At 38.9% G+C, this 21,472-nt stretch overlaps 1 protein-coding gene across 1 annotated transcript in view; it reads left to right on the plus strand.

Annotated features, from left to right (window-relative positions):
* Positions 1 to 4,281, plus strand: part of LOC140239717 (uncharacterized sodium-dependent transporter YocR-like) — a 32,141-nt gene extending 27,860 nt beyond the window's left edge. Inside the window, exons 11-12 of the mRNA XM_072319539.1 lie at positions 3,287 to 3,419; positions 4,015 to 4,281. Of these exons, the coding sequence (XP_072175640.1) occupies positions 3,287 to 3,419; positions 4,015 to 4,215 (334 nt within the window). The 3' untranslated portion in view covers positions 4,216 to 4,281. The remainder of the gene's footprint in view (positions 1 to 3,286; positions 3,420 to 4,014) is intronic.
* Positions 4,282 to 21,472: the final 17,191 nt, after the last annotated feature.

A 21,472-nucleotide genomic window follows, 5' to 3' on the forward strand; every position in this document is an offset into this window, starting at 1 on the left:
AACCTGTTTTGTAGACAGGTGTAATGCACATTAGGCTTACTCTTCTGTAACTGATCTGGAGGAACTCATTCTGGTTGTCACCTATCTCCCACTTTTTTTTTTCTTTTTTTTTAAATCCATTCAGAGAAAGTGTGGTACGTTAAAGGCATGCTGAGTTGGTCTGTGGATCAGTTCCTAGTCTCTGCCAATTTCATTGCAATGTTTTATAGCTATTCTTATATATATATATATATATCGTCGCTGGGGTGACAAGACCTTGTATCTGCAATTTTGGTAAAAATGACTTTTTTGGATTAATGGTCAAATAATGGGTTAAGTGATGTCCTGTCCAAATCCCAACTGTTTTACTCCAAAAATGAAGCCACCACAGCATGTCAAAGGAAAGGCTATCCCATTCGCCACAGTGCTTTGGCTGCCATGTTTTTTGGCTCTCCTGAACATTTGACATTTTGTAGATACGAGGTCTTGTCGCCCCAGCGACGATATATATATGTGCCTGCATACATACATACATACATACATACATACAAACAAACACATACAATAGACCTCGCCTAAGTCGACATCGCATAAGTCGACAACTCGCTTAAGTCGACACAATAAAAAAGTCCCGATTTTTGCCTTTGTTATTCCTTGAAAATTTCCTTGTCTTAGTCGATATTTATAAGTCGACAACTCGCGTAAGTCGACCTGATTTTTCAGTGCCAACTGAGCTGAAATACGTGTTAATTCCCTCGTCTAAGTTGACATAATTTTTCGCTCAAAATCTTATCGCCATTCTCTGAAAAAGAATTGTTTTCCCGCTCCGATTCGCTGCGTTTCTACTCGGTAATTCGCTAGTGTACGGTAGCGTTCGCGCCATGCGTCCATTGTCTTGTATGCCAGAATATAGAAAGGACATACACTCATTTACACTGGAGCATTACATGTAGTACCCAAGACAGTTCACTTTACCCCTTTTCTCCCTCTCGTTTTTCTCAAAACGCACAAATTTGTACACTTATATGTCCCAGTAGGTATTCATTATCCGAACTTGAAATAGGTGTTTTTGTAAATCCGAATATTCTAATGTTGATTATTCCGAAGCGGTATTAAAACCCGGGCCCTTTCTCAAAAGATTTATTACAATGCAACTAATAACGCAACTCAAAAAATCAAATGCAGGTGTATCAAATCACACGCAACTTTTGCATTTAAACGCAAGTGCGTTGCTGAAAAGACTTGCGTTTGATAATCATATGAAACTAGAAAATAATTGTTACGAACCTGAAACTCAATTGCGTTTAAACGCAACTCTAAAAATCAAATGCAAGTCCATCAAATCACACGCAACGATGTATTTAAACGCAAGAGCGTTGCAGAGAAGACTTGCGGTTTTTGTACGAAACTAGAAACTGCGTTTAAATAAATCTCTATACATCTACGGAAGTGCATTATTGTTGAACAGACTTGCATTACTTTTTTCATTTCGTAAGCAAAATTAAAAATTAAACGCAACTCTGAAAATCAAATGCAAGTCCATCAAATCGCGCGGAACGCTGAAAGATTTGCGTTTGATAATCATACAAAACTAGAAAATTGTATGGAACTTTTTTTAAACTCAATTGCGTTTAAACGCAACTCTAAAAATCAAATGCAAGTCCATCATATCACACGTAACGCTGTATTTAACGCAAGTGCGTTGCAGAGAAGACTTGCGGTTTTTGTACGAAACTATAAGAAACTGTGTTTAAACGCATCTCTAAACATCCACGGAAGTGTGTTATTGTTTAAAAGACTTATCGTAAGCAAAATTAAAAATTAAACGCAATTCTGAAAATCAAATACAAGTCCATCAAATCACACGGAACGCTGAAAAGACTTGCGTTTGATAATAACACAAAACTAGAAAATTGTATGAAATTTAAACTCAATTGCGTTTAAACGCAAATCTAAAAATCAAATGCAAGTCCGTCAAATCACAAGCAACGCTGTTTTTAAAACGCAAGAGCGTTGCAGAAAAGACTTGCGGTTCTTGTCCGAAACTAGAAACTGCGTTTAAACGCATAAAAATGTACGGAAGTGCGTTATTGTTGAAAAGGCTCGCATTATTTTTTATTTCGTAACGGAACTTTCGCCGTGACTGAACTTAGTCTGCACTTGCAGGGGAAAGACATCGCAACATTTACACGTTTCAAACTACCGAAACGCATGCTGCTTCACAAAATGTCAATGAAAAAAATGATAACGAATTATTGTTAAAGTTCGCTATGCCAAAGTTTTAAATCTCAGTCCAAAATTAAATTAGTCCGACAATGGAAGGAGGTTTGGTTTTACGAAGGTTATAGTAGTCCGAAAGATGTCGTTTTCGGATGAACAAACTTTTCTTCTTCTTCTTATTTCAGACAGGCCCACGCCGTACAGAGCGGTAATAGGGAGCTTTAGATTTTAGACGCGCGGACTTTCAAAGAGGAAAAAAAAACACAATCTGAGCGTGCGCTGTAGCGCGGATCAAGTTACTGCGCACGCTCAGATCATGTTTTTTTCTCTTTGAACGTCCGTGCGTCTAAAATCTAAAGCTCCCTAATGTTGCGAATCAGAGCGCGAGAACAATTCATTTTCAGAGTATGGCAATACAAATTTAAGCAGAACAAATATGGCGACTTATAGGGAAGGAAAATCACACATATTTCAACTCAGTCGGCACTGAAAAATAATCTCGACAGAATCATGCGAAATCACACGCATATCTTCCTAGCAACGCACTTGAATTTAAATCGCAAAGTTTAATGCAATTTTGGGGAATTTGCCTTTGATATTTCAAATCAAGTTTAAAACGTTAAGTGTCTAGAAACGGACCTAGGTTTCCGATCCCGCTCTCTCAAAATCTCTATAGAGATTTGGGAATTGTGCGTTGTCGTTACTTACCCGCGCAAGATTTATGCATGAACTAAAACATTATTGTTGCTCATGTCAGTAGGCATGTTTTGGCGGCAAAAGGAATGAGATATGGGTAGCTATCCGCATCGTGATCCAAATCTTACTCTGTACAGGGGAAATTAATTTTCATTTATAAGTCGACAAAATGTCGACTTACGCGTAAGTCGACATTCACGTAAGTCGACGTGTTTTGCTCAGTCCCGATTATGTCGACTTACGCGAGGTTGACTGTACATACATACACACATAGAAACATACATAGTTATATAGATGCATAAGTATGTATGTGCTTATTCTTATTAGTTCATAGTTTCAGCCAATCTCATCACATTTTGGGGGGTTATCATTTTTCTTCTCCTTCTCACAGAGTGGTAGCTCCCATCGAGGCTGTCGTCCTCATCGTCTGGTGGGGAGTGGACACCATTCAAGCCTCCTTGGAGCCAGGAGCAGAGCCCTGGTACCAATTCTCTCCAGAGAGCTTCATGGCTACCATTGTACAGGTATTGATAGTGAGCTCCTCCTACAATTAACCCATTAGGAACTGAACCGCCCAAATCTGCCTGTCAGATTACTCCCTAAAACGCCTGAAACCGCCCATCTGTTTGTTTTTTTCTATAGTTTTATGTTTTACTATTTTTATTATTTCCATATAGAATGTAAAATTATGTAATTGGAAACAGGTCAAAGGTTGACAAAAGTATGTCAGAATTATTTCTGTGACATGCAAGTCTCTTGGTAAAGTCTTAATAGGCTTTCAAATAAACTTCATTTGTAATAGACAAAAATAGACATGCAGTGATCCATTTTGTATAATTTAGAAAGTTGTCAAAATGAGAGTAATATTGCTGTACCGTCTAGAGAACAATAGGCCATTATGTGCAGAATCTTCAGTTGCTGAAGGGTTAGACCTCCCACTCTTCCTTGAAATCAAGGCATTGCCGTAAAGTGAATTAATACTGCTAATTTCTCATCACATATTATGCATTGAGTAGCTAGATGCTTTCAAAACTTTGTTTCCCTGTTGCGCATCATTTTCAGTGCACTTTCTAATGATCTCTTGTTGATTTTGTTCCGTGCGTTTGTAAAATATTTCAGTGGGTGGGGTTCCTCGTCATTCTCATCGCGATCAACATGATTTTCGTCTACTGCGTCGCTCCTCGTCGCGAGCAGAAGTCGCTGCCAGTAACTCAGACGCACCTGTACTTCAACTCTCGGGAGGACAGGGAACCCTTGGATAAGGTCAACTCGCACGCATACAACTACAGCACTTTCGACACGCGCGAAAGCTCTGCGTGATCGCAGTGGTGAAGATGCAATAATTTTCTGGACTCGGTGTTTTTCAACTCCTTTCTTGTCGTGCCTTAGCTATGTCATCACCAAAGGGTGCATTAGTATTTATCTTTTAGTGATGGTGAATTCTGTACTCTCATTGGTCAATCAACCACTGAATATATCCCGTATTCCGTGATATGACGTCATGATACTGTATTACACAGCCAGCTGCGCGTGTACCAAAGACGCTTATAGGAAAGTGCGCGCTAATCCTGTACAAAACAAATGGACAGCGCGCGGTCCTCAAGCGTATTGCGCACATAACCTGAGACCACTAGACGCTTGATAAACAACAGCAACTTATATCTATCTGGCTCACACTGCACTGCAGTATCTTATGGCGTGCACGTGTACGTATTTGTATGCGCGCATCGCATGCATGCAGATCAGCTCGCGAAACGTAGGCCTAAGTCAACATGGTCATGGCTGACAGCCGGCGATTTCAACATCATTCACGAGGGGAAATCAGCGAGAAGAAGGTTAGCACTTACACTAAAAGATAAAATCGTTACCCCCTGCTTGTTCTTACGAAATACGGGAAATATCTACGGTCTGGTGCCATATTCCATTCGGCCTTCGGCCTCATGGAATATGGCACCAGACCGTAGATATTTGCCCGTATTTCGTGAACAAGCAGGGGATAACTAATAGTATTCTTTTTTTAAAGGTGTGGTGTAAAGAGTTTGTTGTAAGTATTGGCCTTATTTTTTTAATTTTTTTATTTTTTGGAAAGAGTATCTATCAAGTGCTACTATGTATGACTATGATTAATTTGCTTATCAAAACTAGACCAATGAAACAGATGCAGGTTTCAAGGGCTGTCATTGTCTGAAAATGAACGAATTTGTTGTGTGTGTATGTGTGTGTTTGGTATTCTTCATGGAAGGTCAGTATAACAATTTATGAAATGGGTCATGAATATTCACGTGACATGGTCACATGGAGGTTGATTGGTAGACGTCCAGAGCTATTGATACCCTACAGGATGACCACTAGTCAGCCAATATTGTTAGTGTGAGTAATGCTATGCTGCAGGGGAAGAAATAGCTGTCATTCTAGTGGGAAGAAACATTTGCATGCTGCTGGGAAATCTTTTAAATTCTAGTGCAGTTTGCTTTCTAGTACTATTAGGACTTAGACCAGTTAGTATCGTCCAGCAGGTACCTCTCTTAAAGGGGAATTCCAGTGCAGTTGAAAGTAAGTTTGAAAAGAAGAAGTAAAATTTTCCTAGCACAATGATGAAAATTTGATCAAAATTAAATGAAAGATAAGGAAATTGAATGACATTATGAATTTTCACTAATTTTTCAGTAAACAGTTCTTGAACAGTCAATATGAATACACAAATAGTGAAGTGATGATATCGTCCCCTCACAACATGCCATATAAGTTGTAAATACAATTTTGATGCAATCATGCAATTACACCCCACTCTCAAATCCTGACATATCTAACTGTTCATTATACTGAAGTTATTCAGCTGGGAATAACATCATGTTTTACACTTCAATAACAGAGACATTGAATTTTTGTCCCTTTTTATTTTTGTACATGGTCAATGGAAGTGAAATTGTACTCTTTCTTATCAGACCAACAGATAACTAGACTGGAATTCCTCATAACATTACCTTTAACAGTGAATTTGAAGAAATGTTCTTAATCCTTTGTCAGCTGGAACCTAAGGGAACCTATGTTAAGCCTGTGGAGATTTCAGAATCTTGTTAGGAATGAGTTAAGTGTCAGTAGAACACACTTCATCTTTATCCTTACAAACCTGATGGTAGCCATCTAGTCTATTCCTTGAAATTCTGAAATCTGTTCTATTCTGAAATACTTGTGACGTGGGGGTTGAAAGATGTATTGGTTTTTCTTTTTACTTGTTTTTATCCAAATTTGGTATAACATTTTTTCACAGATCATAATTTTGATATTTGGCAATGGAGCATGTTTTCAACATGTGCAGAGTATTACCGCATTTTCCATTTGCCATAATGTTTTTATTTTGTTTTGTTTTGTTTTTGCATGCATTAAAATCACATGTTTTTCCACCTGAACTACACACACTGGAGCAAAGGATAGGACTAGATGTATCCTTGTATTGTTAGGCGTAGTAGCGCCCTCTTTTGTCAAGAGTCATAGTAGCCTACTTATAAACATACCCACAAGAAATTTCTTTGTAAAGTTTCATAGTGACATATTTATAATATAATCTTATGTTACCACAGCAACAATCACGATGCAAGACTCTTAATAAAGATGCAAGGACAATAAATGTCATTCCTTTGCTGTTAAAGGACAACCAGTCGCTCAATCATGTTTGCAACAGTGGCACCCATACATGTTTAAAACAACTCCCTCCTCTGCTTGCAAAAACAGATGATTCATTGCAATGCCTTTAATCAAGCTGCTACTTCAGACATTCTTGTGAATAGAGCCATAAACACTTATGAGGCAGTAATTGACTCCAAACAGTTTCTCTGATATACTGAACTTTGTACAGTAGTCAAAAGTATGGTGGGCAGATACCAATTCAATGTGACTTAAAGGGACAACCCAGGGGGTAAGCTGTAATCATGGTGAGGAACATTTACCTCTCAGTGACAACTCATTTTTATACAGATGACTGGATGATATTATGCATCACAACTTAGAGAAAATTTAAAGAATACTCATGTACCACTTGCTAAACTTTGTATCGATTTGATTCCAAGTAGATGGGCACTTGTGCATGAAAGAACTCATGAAGCTGTTTAGAGGTATTTTCTTTCTTAAGGCTGATTTTGATTAGCTGATGCGCTAAAGTTCAAATAGGATATACTGTGATTATCTCTACCCCCATTCCAAACAGCTGAGGAGACAATTTGTCATCCAGATATTAATTGTGTGCGAGGTCATTCTTGATTTTAGTCTCGCATCTTCCCCTGCACCATGTGCTTGCATATTTTCAACTGTCATTTCTGCATCTATCAATATCTGTTTTCACAATTACAGCTTCTTGCCTTTTTGTCATAGAGGGCGTGCCTTCCAATAGGACATGCAGAGCTGTTTGTTACTATGACCCCCAAAAAACACACACACACACACACACACACACACACAACCCCCCCCCCCCCCCCCCACAATTACTGCCCCCTGCTGTTGAAGCCATACGCCTGGTCACTGTTTGTCCAGTCAAAGGCAGGGAATGGCAAGTGTGTAGCAAGTATTTACCAAAAAGCATCTCTGGGATGGCTGCATTTCTATGTGTGTGTATTTGGTGGTGGTGGTGGTGGTGGGGGAGGGGGAGGGTAGCATAAGGTTGCTGCCTCCTAAAGCTCAGTGCAATTTTTAGTGTATGCATTGTGCTGCTAAGTTCTGTTCATTATTGTATTTCATTTCATTTCATTTCTTTTTGTCCCGTGTTGCATTTCTCTTCGTGAAGGAAGCAGTGATATTGATGATGCATATGGAGACACATTTTAGTTTAGAAAAATACACATGTCACTTTGATAAGGGTCCCCCTCAGATGATATTGACGAAAATAGTGGAAGAAGTGATGGTAGAATTCAAAACCAGAGTGTGAATACTACATAATCTAAAGATGAGTGGAATCCAGATCTGAGGTATTATTATTGTTAGTATTCACCCATTTTTGTTTAGGTTGTATTTAACATGTATTGCTTAGATATGATGTTTTACATAAAATACTCAGCCTACTTAAAGATATCTACTCAGAGAATTTAAAAATTACACTTATGTCAATCGAGGAGGTATTTGGTTATCACCTTCTTGCACCAATTTGAATTAGGCACATGCTTTGCTCATCATGGCAAATTACACTTTTGTCACTTGTTTCCTTTTTGCAATAGAAGGGCAGTGTGTAGAGCAGCAGTTTAGTGCAAAGGTATGGAAGTTGGAATGGGGTATTTAGGGCTAATAGTCTTAATTTGAGCCATTATCTGCTTCACCTTTTTTTATAAGATTGCACAATTCCTATTACTCTTTGTTTTACTCTTTATATGCACAGCACAGAAATGCAATTGTGATATGCTATTTATGAATTTGGCATTGGTATTATATACATTTCTTTTGCCTTACGTTATTACATCTCTGAATTGGCATTATGCCAAAAGAAAAACGCATCTCTGAATATGACTGTAAACTGTCGATAGAATTACTTAGTTGTGAGTGGGTTTTAAAGGGATGGTATAGTTTTGCCTGACAGCTAACTTCAAGTTCCTGACTTTTTGTGTGTGAGATAATTAAAAACCTCTCATGAAATATGAAAGAGCATGCAATTCTAAGAGGTATTCAATGTTTATTTGATGAAAATTGGTTTTGAAGTGGCTATTTCATGAGTGGTTTCTTGGTACTGTGTATCTCGCAAAAAGTTAAAAGCCCAATCCTCATCTCCTCCAATACTATACCATCTCTTTAAGAATTGGCCATTCAACATTGATATGATGGCATTACCAGATTGGCCAGTTCCTGAAACAGGACTGTATGTTACAACACATATGTGGCAGTTGTAATTGTCAGATCCACAAAATATCTTTCCAGCAGTTACATGCACATATTCGGGAGCTGCTCACAATGTTAGTGTCTTCTTTGAAGAAAGAAAGAAAAGAAACAAACTGCATTTTAGAGTATCTGCTGTATTATTGTCTACATTGGGCTTATACCGGTACTATAAACTTTTGTAGAAGAAAGACATTATATTGAAGTACACAGTGCCTTTTTATAGAGTTGTCCAAAGCTTATTATGAAAATGATATTTTGTTTGTGTTGTATGTGTAATACCAGAATTTTATGAATGTAAATATTGCTTCTACAATTTCACATTGTGAATTTGAATGTAGTATTATACATGCCACACTTGATATATACAGAAGGTTTTACAAGTGATTGTGTAGCAATGATGCAATCTCATTCTCATTTTACTATTATGCTAAATATGCCACATATTCAAGTGATGTGCAAAAAAAAAAAAAAAAATACATCGTATAAACGGGCTTTCAGGAAATGGTCCCTTTGATTATGCATTGTACTGTGATTGGCTGTATTGACCTTGGTATGTGTAACTGAAGATTAATTATGGACTACTGTATTGTAATGAAATTATTTATACTGCGAGGAAACAGCTTAATCAAACAGATATATGATATGATTTTTAGTATACCTACTTTATTAAATAAGACAAAAGCAACAAGATCATTTTTCTCTGAATGCTGACTGATATCTGTGTTCTGTGTGAAGGAAATTTGCTTGATGAATAAGAGAGAAAGGGGGGGGGGGGTGAGAGACAACCAAGACAAACATGGAGAGAATTAATAATAATAATAATAATAATAATAATAATAATAATAATAATAATAATAATAATAATAATAATAATAATAATAATAATAGTGATAATAATAATAATAATAATAATAATAATAATAATAGTAATAATAATAATGATAATATTAATGATAATAATAATAATAATAATAATAATAATAATAATAATAATAATAATAATAATAGTGATAATAATGAGGTGTAATTATTTACCCAATGTAACTTTTTCAGTGTTGCCACTGCTCTACCAGAGGGCCCTGCTATTATTATTACCCTAGCGTTGCCAGGTACCCATTTATACACCTGGGTCGAGAAGGACATTGTGGGTAAAAACATCTCCTAAGGATGACGTAAGCACTGGGCGGGATTCGAACTCTGGTCCTCCGATCGGGAGTGGGGACTTATCCACAAATTTCCACTATGCCACAGCGCCCCCACAGGGAGGTGATAGACATTCATGTACACGTTCTATGTATATTGTATTTTATACATCGACAGAAGAAGATTGAAAAGATTGATAGAGAGGGGGCGGAGGAGAGAGAGAGAGGTGCACGGTACAATGTATTATACATCGACAGAAGCAGGTCAAGGGAGAGAGGGGGTGCATATACAATGTACTGTGTTATACATTTGGACAGAAGCACACTGTAAGGCCCGAATTCACGAAGGTGGTAGCACTTATATTATTGAAACCATGGTTTAAAGCATGAACAAAGACCGTAGTTTTGTATGAGGCGCCAAGTGTCGCATGGCATATTTTATTACGAAATCAGTCATTTCGTCGACGAAATGACCATTTCGTTAATGGAATGATAATTTCATGGACGTAATGTTCACATTTTGTAACGAAATGACTGATTTCGTAACGAAATATGCCATGCGACACTTGGCGCCCCATACAAAACTGCAGTCTTTGTCCATGGTTTAAACCATTGTTTCAGTTGTACCACCTTCGTGAATTCGGGCCTATGTGTGTGACAGAGGTACTTAGGAGGAGATGCATACTATAGCCTAATATACAATATATTATATAGGGACATTTAGAGCAGATTGTATGGAGAGAGAGTCTGAGGGGGGAGATACTAGTCTGGCTTCCAGACCCTCTACTCCTACTATGTCGCTATACATGATATTGACGCCCTCAACTACTAGAGTAGTTTTAGGTGATTTTGTCGTGCCTTACGTCGTCGCCGCGGAGTTTATTTGTCAAAGGGTCTAGAAACTAGACTAGGGAGATACAGATGCATAATTTTATACAATGTATTATACATGGAGAGAAGAAGATTGAAAGAGAGGGGGGGGGGGTGTAGGGAGATGCATGTGGCGCAAAATTGCCGAGCAATCAAGCAAGTAAATCATATGCTTGCTGACTTCGATAGAGCTTTCACTTTGGTCTTAGGCTACTGATGGACACGGAGTTATTGTGTACCACGGGGCAGCGTCTGGTTACATGGGTTTTCAAAAACAAACAAACAAAACACAAATACGTGTATACATACCAGGCACAGAGTAAACCATGGCGACTATTTTTCTCTCTAGAGATCCTTCCCCTATCGCCACCCCCCTCCCCCCTTCTTGCTATGTACCTTTGCATATAACGTAAATATAGTTATGCAGAACACTAATTGTACATGTATGTATATGGAAGTGTTGATGAGGGATACGAGTCTGGCTTCATCTTGTAAAGTTCATGTCATATTGGCGCGGGTTAATCATGTGGCGCCCCTGAGAAGTAGACAGAAACAACGAGAAGAAAAATAAATGGAGTTGTTTATTCTGCCAATGTTCGTGTGCAGTTCAAATGCTGTCATCTAATGAAGGGAGATGACGGTCTACTTTGCGTATGAGAAGACGCTGAGGACATTTATTCGCATCGTGGCGCCCGATTACGACACCGCCGCTGCCGCAGGATTGGAATTTTGTTAGTTGCTGCAGATTTCTGACCAATCAGCAGTGTTCATTCAAGTGTGCCCATAGTCAACACAGGATTATGCTATGCACACACTTTTGTATGAACCTATGTATATTGATCGATTCACACTTCAATCATTCCAGAGATTTTCCTCTTTTTTTTTTTCTCTTTTTTTTTTCTCCTGATGGGGGACGGGGAGGGGGGGTCCCTTGCACTTTCCCATTTCCCGAGATACCGTGGTATTCTGTTCTGTTTTCATTTCGGAAAGTGGTTTTCAGGCTTTGGAGTTGATTCTCCTTTATCAAAATACAAAGTTGACAAACGAGCCTGAAATTTTTGGATATTAAAAAGTCGGTATGAATTATTGATTGTACAAATTAAAGTCAAAGTTTCATATCTGTCACAGGCATCTACTGTTTTGCCAAAGCGTTACAATACACTTGCGTAATGCTCGATCACAGGACTACAGGATAATGCCCATTCGCATACGCTGCGACGATAAACTCCGTGCAAACGAACCTTAAGTAGTCATAACTCGGTAGCCCCAAAAATGCCAGGAGGGACATGTAAGCGCGGAAAGTGGCGTTACCGAGATAGAAAGATATACGGAACGTGATAAGTCGTGCTTCGCTGCTCGAAATCGAGGTCGCCTCGATGTCCGGAGGGCGGCGGCTGTCGGCTGGTTGAGGTCGGGGTAGTGATTGCTGGGAATATAGCTGATATTAAGTTCGTCATACTTTTCTGTTCCTCATTCTGTATTCTGTTTTCTGTTTTTTATAAGTCACAATATCAAAATAAAACAAGTGAAACCGGAATAACAATAATAAACGTTGATGTGACATTTTGACCGCGCTAACTGTCATTCATCTCGGTTGAGCCCATAGGGCAGATTTTCGTTTACACAAGCGTCCCCCTTTCTGTCGCCTTCATGGTCCATTGGAGGAGATATAAACAGTGTCATCTACAGAGTACACCCCTGGTTGTTCTGATCCTCTTTTTATCTACCAAAAAACAAACAAAGTAAGGTGGCCAGATACTAGTAAGTAACTCGCACGTCTTCGTAATCGTAATTGGTGGAAAGACTGCTCCGAGACTATATGGTACGGCGGCTGATTAAAAAAAGTGTTTTTCTTTTGGCGGAAATCAGCCACCGTAATATGGCATTATTTTACTGACATTTCGTGATTGTAAGTCTGTGAACGAAATTGCACTTCTCCGTCATTGTGTGTATATAGTCAGTTGTGTTATCTCCCGCATGATAGGCCTACTGTGAGCCGTCGATACGCCCCCATCAATCATTTATGGTTGTCATGGAAACATGTGCGCTTGAAAAAAAATCCGTACTTTTGTTCATTGGCGAATATTGTCAAAGAGTATATAGGTTTTGCTTAATCTGCCTCCGATGAAACATTTACAAGCGAGAGAACGTATTTTTATTCAAGTGAAACGTATCACCCGCCACGGACGAGTTATAATAAACTATTTACAGCATTTTTTTTCTCTTTTAACCATCCGCTTCAGCGACTTCTTGCTCCCCATGGCCCCGCCCCATTCGTGCTCTGACATTTATTACGCAGGAGCTACGTTTGAATGGAGACGATGTCATTTAACCCCAGTCTTTTTTTTTTCATCCTCCTCCTCTCTCTGCATCCTTATCTTACCCTAGATCGTCCTTCCACCTTTTCATTTCAAGCCGTACATGCCGACAGGTTATAGTGTGAACCCAGTCTCCTCTGCGTTTAATACCAAAAGTTCCTCCTTTCAATCAATGGGGAAACACTTTGGTAGTAATTAGCGCCACAAGACATCCCGCACGATCGGGGTTCGCCGTAGTACCGAAGGAAGTGCCCGGTTGCTATGGCGACGCCTTTGGGCGGTGACTGCTTTTCACGCCGTCGATCTAATCCTCAGCCCGAGGGTTGAGATAAATATAAAGCTCCATTTAATCGAGCGGAACTAATAACATCTCTCAATATTACTCTCCCACTTTGTCCGGGTCCCCTTCCTTCTCTCGTTTGCCTGTTTACCCATACCTTCATCCTCCACGTCCCTCTCTATGCTTGTATGTTTGTGTGTATGTATGTGTGTTTGTTTGCATAGATGTATGTAGATGTATCTTTCTGCCTCCCTCTTGCCTGTTTGGCCCGAATTCACGGAGGTGGTTCAAATTTAAACCATGATTTATATATTTTTTTCCCTACGTAAATACGATTGACAGATTGCGTACGCAAACAGACGTCCAGCAGCAAACGCACAATGATATGCGTATGTGAATTTTCATGCTTATTTTAGTTCATGGTCTAAATTTGTACCATGGTTTATAAAGTGTATATCACCTTCGTTAATTCAGGCCTTTGTGTCTCTCTCATTTTCTTTCATTCTTTTGTTTTTTCTTGTCTCAAGTGTTGTCACTTTAGTTCTCTCTCTCTCCCACTCTCTTCCTCTCTTTATCTTTATAGAAAATGATAATTTCAGCTCATTTCATGATTAGTATTAGAAAATAGCCTAAACTAAAACAAGAAGAAATGTGAAAGTTGTTTTAAAGTTTCCTTTATATCTCTATAGCAAAACAAACAAATGTTTATTGTCCTGCGATTATTCCCTAAAAACATCGATTCTTCAGAATAGAACGGAAAGTTGATTGCACTTTAATTGTCAGAAAAAAAAAGAATAGCCAGTTGTATAAAAGCCAGTCACCACAAGTGTTGGAGGACGCAATCGCATTGAATGCTATATTTCCATCCAGAGCGGGTTTATTGTGTGACGGTTACCATGGTAAGGCTGTAATCAGCCCATCGTATATTCCTAGAAATAGAGCTCATAAAAGTGGCAAAGGAATAAACTTTTGACTGTTGATATTTAAAGCCATATATCGTCTCCATAAAGTATTATCCCTCCGATCTGTCATCTCTGCGCTCTGCCATCGTACTTCCAAGTTCATATCTTAATACGATAGTACGGGAATGAGGTCAGGTCAAGGATTTCTTTGATGAATGGCCGTGCAATGATCCATTCAAACAAGCATATGATCCAAGCAAACTCCCACAATATTACATAAACAAATGAACTTGCAACAGGTCATAAATAATGGATATGCCAATTTACAGTATTTTTTTTTTTTTTGGGGGGGGGGACCCTGTACGTGGTACAAAACTTTGTTATTGTCACAACCATATAAAATTCATTTGTCTGGGGTGTTAGTACCGCTTTTAAATCACAAAAATGAATCTAATAGGAGAAAACATCCGGAATGATACTCGAATATATTATGTAGAGAGAAAACATCATATCGCTTGCAAAATACAGATCGTTTCAACATAAGAATGAAACCAATCACTTAGACTTCGTGAAATTAATCAGAAAACGCGAGGCTTTGCATGCCGAAAACTGGAACTGACTGCCTCGGGGCTGTCTGCTAAATACTCTCGTGCGAGAATGGTGCCCGAGTCGGATGTATTATGCAGGAATTAAAAAATAGGATTGAATTTTTGTAGGTTGAACATGGATCGCCTTCCTCTGTGAACGGCAGATGTGTGGATTTGAACGCACGCTCATGCAACTGAATGAAATGAATTGAAATTGAGGGAGACAATCTATGATTTTAATGAAAACATTAGAAATTATTCCTCTGCAATCTATCGAATTGATGAAAAGATATTATGGAGTTGCTCGCCAAAAAGATGCACATAATTTCCTCAATCTTAATCTCTCGATGAAATTATGAATAGGGCTCATTTGAGGTCTAAAAGACGAGCATGACTAAAAAAAAAAATGTTTACATTTAGATATTGAATAAACAGACATGCACTTCATACTACCACTATTGGGAATCTAATAATTTATGACCAGATGAGCAAAGTTGAATATTCTTATTTTCAATTTGAATGAATTTTTAATTGTCAATTTGAAGAGTCCGTAAGCTATTTCAATTTATGCATAATTACATTCATCGTAATTGTGGGTTTCATATACCAGGTATCTATAATTCGGCGATACTTGTATCTAGGTGTTAGTTGCATTTTGGAGAATTTTCCATTGAGTTTTTCTAATGATAAGCACGAGGTTTTGCCATTATGTGTTATGTATTGCTTATAATATAGTTTCCAAATATATATATAGGCCTATACATAATGAATATGATTTTGAAGAGAGAGATAGAGAGAGAGAGAGGGAGAGAGAAAAATGGGAGGGGAGAAGACGATTTATCTTTACGTTGTCAACCGAAGTATATTCTGCTATAGAAAAAAAAGATATAACAAGCGGCAACTTAATGTATAATTTTCAGTTGTCATTTAGACATTATTTTCATCCACAAACCAATACAGCTGCAAGATTTCGACCACTTCAGAGCACCAGGCAATCAACTTCTTTCTCTTCTACAGAATCGGCTCGCGATATTGTGACTCAACCACAAACTACTGCCGCATAATGTCTCTTCACAGCGTCAGCTACATGGCGAGATGGTATAGAGTTGATCACCCCCTCCTCTTTTTTTTTTAATCTCCACCCTCAGGTATGTTCACCATGGGAAGTGTGGTACTGACGCAAAAGTGTGCCGAATATAGATTCTAGACAGGTATGAACTTTCATTAAAGACTCGCTCTTCTCACTCTCTGCTGTATCTTCCCATGTCTCTCCTTTCCTCCCCCCCCCCCCTCTCTACTCCGTCTCCCCTCTTTATCTCACATTCATCATCCATCTACCCCGCTTTACTTTCTATTTTCTCCCCCTTCATCGGGTTTCTTTTTCACCTGTTTTTCTTTCGTCAATTTGTTTCTCAATTTCTCCGTCTCTATATCTCCCGTGCACTCGACCCGGCTTCATTACCCAGGCACGTGCCTGCATGCAGAGGTTCAATGCGTGATCCTGGTGTATCCTCACAAACAAAGACGCAAGCTCGACCAATATTTGAGCGCGTGCTACCCACTTTGAAATGTATGTCAGATTCGAGCTGAAGAGTAATCTATTATACAGTTCGGCTGCCCCTGGACTATATGAGAAACAAATAGTACCAACTCAACTGTTGAATATTTATACCCATCTCCCGTGATTCAATATATCATGTCGTTGGATTATTCAGATCTTGGGGATACAATGGCAGCAAACTATCGCGCGCGCTCCTCGCGATATTCATGCCCACTCTATAAATAAGTGCGCCATATTGGCATCCTATTTCAAAAATTTCTGTTTGAGCACGAGCTCGATGGAGACCTCGGCGGCTTATATGAAAGAAACCGGGCAGTGCGGCGCTGCTATCGTCAAACACAAACGCTCTCATTCACCTTTAATGGCAGACACTATGCCGACATAACTTATTTCTTTCTTCTTTTGATTTCGGATGAATTGAATTTTAAGCCATTCAAATTTTGGACACGAGATGATGAGAAAGGAAAAAGAAGTGATATCATTTACTATTATCTACAGCAATGAATGCTGAGCAAAATACATGGTATATTATGTTAGGATATTTTTGACTAAGTGTCCTTTTGAAACAACGTTCTTATATCTTTTTTTCATTTTTTTTAAATGTACAGTCTGCTGCGATTAGTATGTTGGAAAGGGTGTAATGATTTCCTCATGCAGACGCAATAGATTCATTCAACCAATCTCTCTTCGTCTCCTACCATCCGTTTACCTTTAAGTCTTTTTTCCCCCTATCTCTTTTCTCTCTTTTTTGTCTTTCTCTGCCCCTGCCCCTGCCCCTCCCCTCCCGCCAAATATGACCGAAACAAAACCCGTAGTCAATCATTCCACCCACGTCCCCATACATTAATAAGAAGTTATAAGCGATACCTGCTTGGTCCCCTTAGGGAGCCCCCTTCCTGGCGGAGCGGTAACTGTCGCTGGAAGTTTTCTTTACGCGTGCCTCTCTCTCGCTCGAGTGAAGATCATCAACTTCGCTGTCACAGTCGCGCGAGATGCTCTTTTAAAGGACAAGTCCACCTTCACAAAACATGTGGATTGAGTGAATGCAGCTACGTTAGTAGAACATAATTATCAGTGAAAGTTTGGGGAAAATCGACAATTCATTCAAAAGTTGGGAATTTTTAAAGTATGCCCAGTCACTGCTGGATGAGAAGACTACAACAGCTTGTGATGTCACGTGTAGAACAATATAAAGAAAATATAACGAAAATTCAACATATTTTATCTTTTCTCGCATAATAAAAGAACGCTTGAATTGCCTCTTTTAGAAGTCAGGGGAATAATATTACCCTTAGCACACGTCAGTGACAAGTCGGGGATTTTTTTTTTCAAAAAATAAAGCTTTATGAAATTCTATGTATATTTTCCTTATATCCTTCTACGCATGTGACATCATACACTGTAGTAGTCTTCTCATCCAGTAGTGACTGCACAGATACTTTAAACTTCATAACTTTTGAACGGATTGTCTGATTTTCCCCCAAACTTTCATTAATGTGATACCTACATTGCTGCATTCACTCAGTCAACATGTATGACATCTGCATGATAATGAAGGTGGTCGTGTACTTTGATGTTTGACTGGATCTTCCGATATGGCCTTCGCGAGAGGAGGTCCCGCCAAGTAGCCTTCATGGAGGGCGTCTTTTTTTTTTTTTTTTAATTCGTTTGTGTCATGGATATGTATTTGTGTAAACGAGTGTAACGTGTTCTGCCCACATGGGGCAGAAAACTTCCGAGGGTTTTCGGAAAGGCATGGGCGCTCGAGGGCAAGAATAAAGTTGCTGTTACTCAGAAAGAGTCTGGTGGTGATCTGTTTGGTGTTACTAATCATGATACGTGTGACCTGTTGATTAGCCACAATCTTTTCCTCGGGTCCATAACTGTTGTTTAATCACTACTCATTATGTAATGCAATACCGAGTTTATGTTATTATAGATAGAGTAGACAAAAAACCCCAACAACAACAACAAACACCGAAACCTCATTAAAGTAAGATGTGCGATTATGATTAAGCAATTTGAAAGCTCGACATGTCTTTTCTACGCGTATCGAAAGGGAACCTGATGCCATCACCTCACAACACTTTTGTAAACAAATTTTTTATATTCTTAGAATAATTATGCGTTAGGCTGATTATTCAGAGACTGCAGCCTCTTTCCCATAATTCACTACTGCTATGTTGCTACAAGACTACACAACTCTGATAGTGAACATTGTGTACACTTCAGTATAGGAGCGTTTTGTGGTGACGACATAACCATCTCGTCGAACTTGACGAGGAATATTTGACTGCCACTAATGTCAACAAATTGTGAAAACTGTAAAATTATATGACTTTTTTTATTCCACTTTCAAGTTTGACACTTCAATTTCCATTTTAATCAGCTTACTAAGTAACCTTTCACTGAAGTCTCAAGTCTTAAGTTTTCCCATCTTAAAATGCTAAGGGTCTTGCAGTTGGAATTGTTTTGGAGACATTGGTTGAAATAATTTAAAACATTTTCTAAGTTGTGGTAATATTACGTCGACATGGCCTGGAATAATCTCACTTCATTTGACTCATCGTTTCTTCTGGAGAGTGTATAAGATATAATTACGATGAGTAATGTAGCACGTAAGTTATTTATTCGCATTATACTCTATACGGTGTTGCAGCTGAAAGGATAAAAAGCAGGGGCGGATCCAGGAATTCCGTAAAGGGGAGGCGCCTTAACAAAATTAAAGGAGGCGCGCACACCCCCTACCCCGTTTTTCCTTTTATTTCTTTTGTTTTAACAAAAAATAAGGGGGGGGGGCGCCCTGTGCGCCCCGCCTGAATCCGCTACTGGAAAGGGATCCATATAACATAACGTTTTATTCGCGTCTAACTGTAGGTTGGGCGGGCAAAAGTATTGTCAATGAAATCAGTAGAAGATGTGTCTTGATGATAATGATTATTTTGAATGCAAAAAGTCAGCAATTAGTTTAACAACATTCATTATTGTATTCATTTATTCATGCATTAATCTTATTTACTATTCACCTAAATATCCAGCATGCGGCAAGCTTTTAAACAAATTTGATCTGTTTCATGTCCAAGGGAAAGGTTTATCTGAAAGCCGCATCATTATCATTATCCCTTTTCAATCCATATGTTGTTATTAAGCGGCAATATGATGTTCTTTTCTGCACAAAGTCGATTGCCTTTGCAGTTTTTACATGCGTTCGTATGTGCATACGTGCATGTGTATGTGTGTATGTGTGTGTGTGTGGGGGGGGGGGGAGGTAATGGATATCACTCTTTTCCAATCATGTTCGATTTACTGTGCGCCAGTCGTGTTCCATTTACAATGTTCAAATCTGAATGAGACATTTAGTGAGGATCCATGGTCGCAGTGCTAAAACACTGCAAACAATTCCGAAATTGTATGGCAGGTAAATTGTCAGTTCCCGTTAAAAGCGTCGGATAATGCCCTTTTGGAATCAAACATCGCCGTCGCCTTCCTGTCACTACATGACACGACCAATTTCTGGGACAATACATCTCCCCCTCCTTCCCTGTCTAGCCCTCCCCGTCACACGAGCACTTTTGGCGGGAGATGAGACATATAGCATATTTTTTCGTTGGTGGTGGTGGTGGTCGTCGTCGTAGTAATCCTTTCTGTCATATTAATGTGACTAACAAAAGACATGGCGAGGGAACATGCATAAGTTATGCTGAGTCGAGGGGAAGGTGCATTCCAATGCCTTTTGTTAAACATTTCAGTACTTTAGCAATGATTGACAGATGAGGTCATCTCAAAAATATTAATATTGATTGGTTTGGAAGGATTTTTTTTTTTTTTTTTTGGGGGGGGGGCGTTCCCAAGTAATCTGAAGAAAACTAGAAGATAAAATCGTTAAAAATATATGGAATGTTTCTAGATATTCGTTTCACTGCAAAAGTGATGTTGAGGGTATCATAAATCAACACAAATCAACGTGCATTTGGATTTCAGGGCCCCTTTAAATATTTTTTTCTTACTGCATTTTGAGCACAGTCCACAAGGTTGGTGAAAATCTGCTAATCCGTTTTTTTAGTTATTGGGAGATGAGCCTAGTTTATGTCGATCCTTTATGCATGGCCCTATTACCTTTGACCTTTGACGTCATGACCCTGAAATCATACTCTTATTTTCTTCATTAAAAACACACCATGCAAGTTGAGGGAAAATCCGATGCTCCGTTCTTCAGTTATTGGGAGATATTAAGCTTACTATAAAATTATGTCCTTTGTGACCCCTAAATATTTGACCTTTGACCTCATGACGCCAAAATTTAATTGTTTCATCTCATTACAAACACGCCCTGCAAATTCTGAGATTTTTTTTCATCCGTTCGTTAGTTATCTTGTTCAAAAACAGACAGACAGACAAACAAACAAACATACGGAACCGAAAATTATTATAACCTACGCCCGCAGTAGGTTTCGTTGACGCGACCACTGCAGCACGCATGACTGAATTGACTCTGCTCTTACTTCAACCACATTTGCGTCATACTCAAAAACTAATCAGCTGAGTATACGATGACACTGTTTTGTTGTTGCCAGGAGCATACACATAATGCTCTAACCACGGGCAGGGTTTGACATGCCATTTCGGGGAATTTTATAATCTCTTCATACATTATATAACAGAGCATTTCAAACCTCGCGGCCCGCCTTCCGGAAGGATCGCTTTGTATCTTTCTCCCCGACCTCAGTCGTCATGAATTTCAAAATGTTCTTTCGTCTCCTAGTTCGTATACCCACTGCATGCCAAATTGCTTGCACAGGTGAATGTGAAATGGTAATCCTATTATGATAAAGTCACTCGATAATCCGCCTACAGTCCCCAAGTAAATCTATGTGTTTCATTACTTCTAGCATACAGACATAAAAATAAGGCAAAATGCACAAACAACATTCTAGCCACTGTTCTCAATATTTAAAGGGAAACACGCCAGGATTCTCGAGGAAGCTGTTGTATCGACCCACGGTACATTTACGCATCTGTCGTGTTACTAACGTCCTAATTATTTAATGTGGTATCTCGAAA

This window comes from Diadema setosum, chromosome 16, assembly GCF_964275005.1.
Source record: "Diadema setosum chromosome 16, eeDiaSeto1, whole genome shotgun sequence".
In the NCBI taxonomy this organism is placed as follows: domain Eukaryota; kingdom Metazoa; phylum Echinodermata; class Echinoidea; order Diadematoida; family Diadematidae; genus Diadema; species Diadema setosum.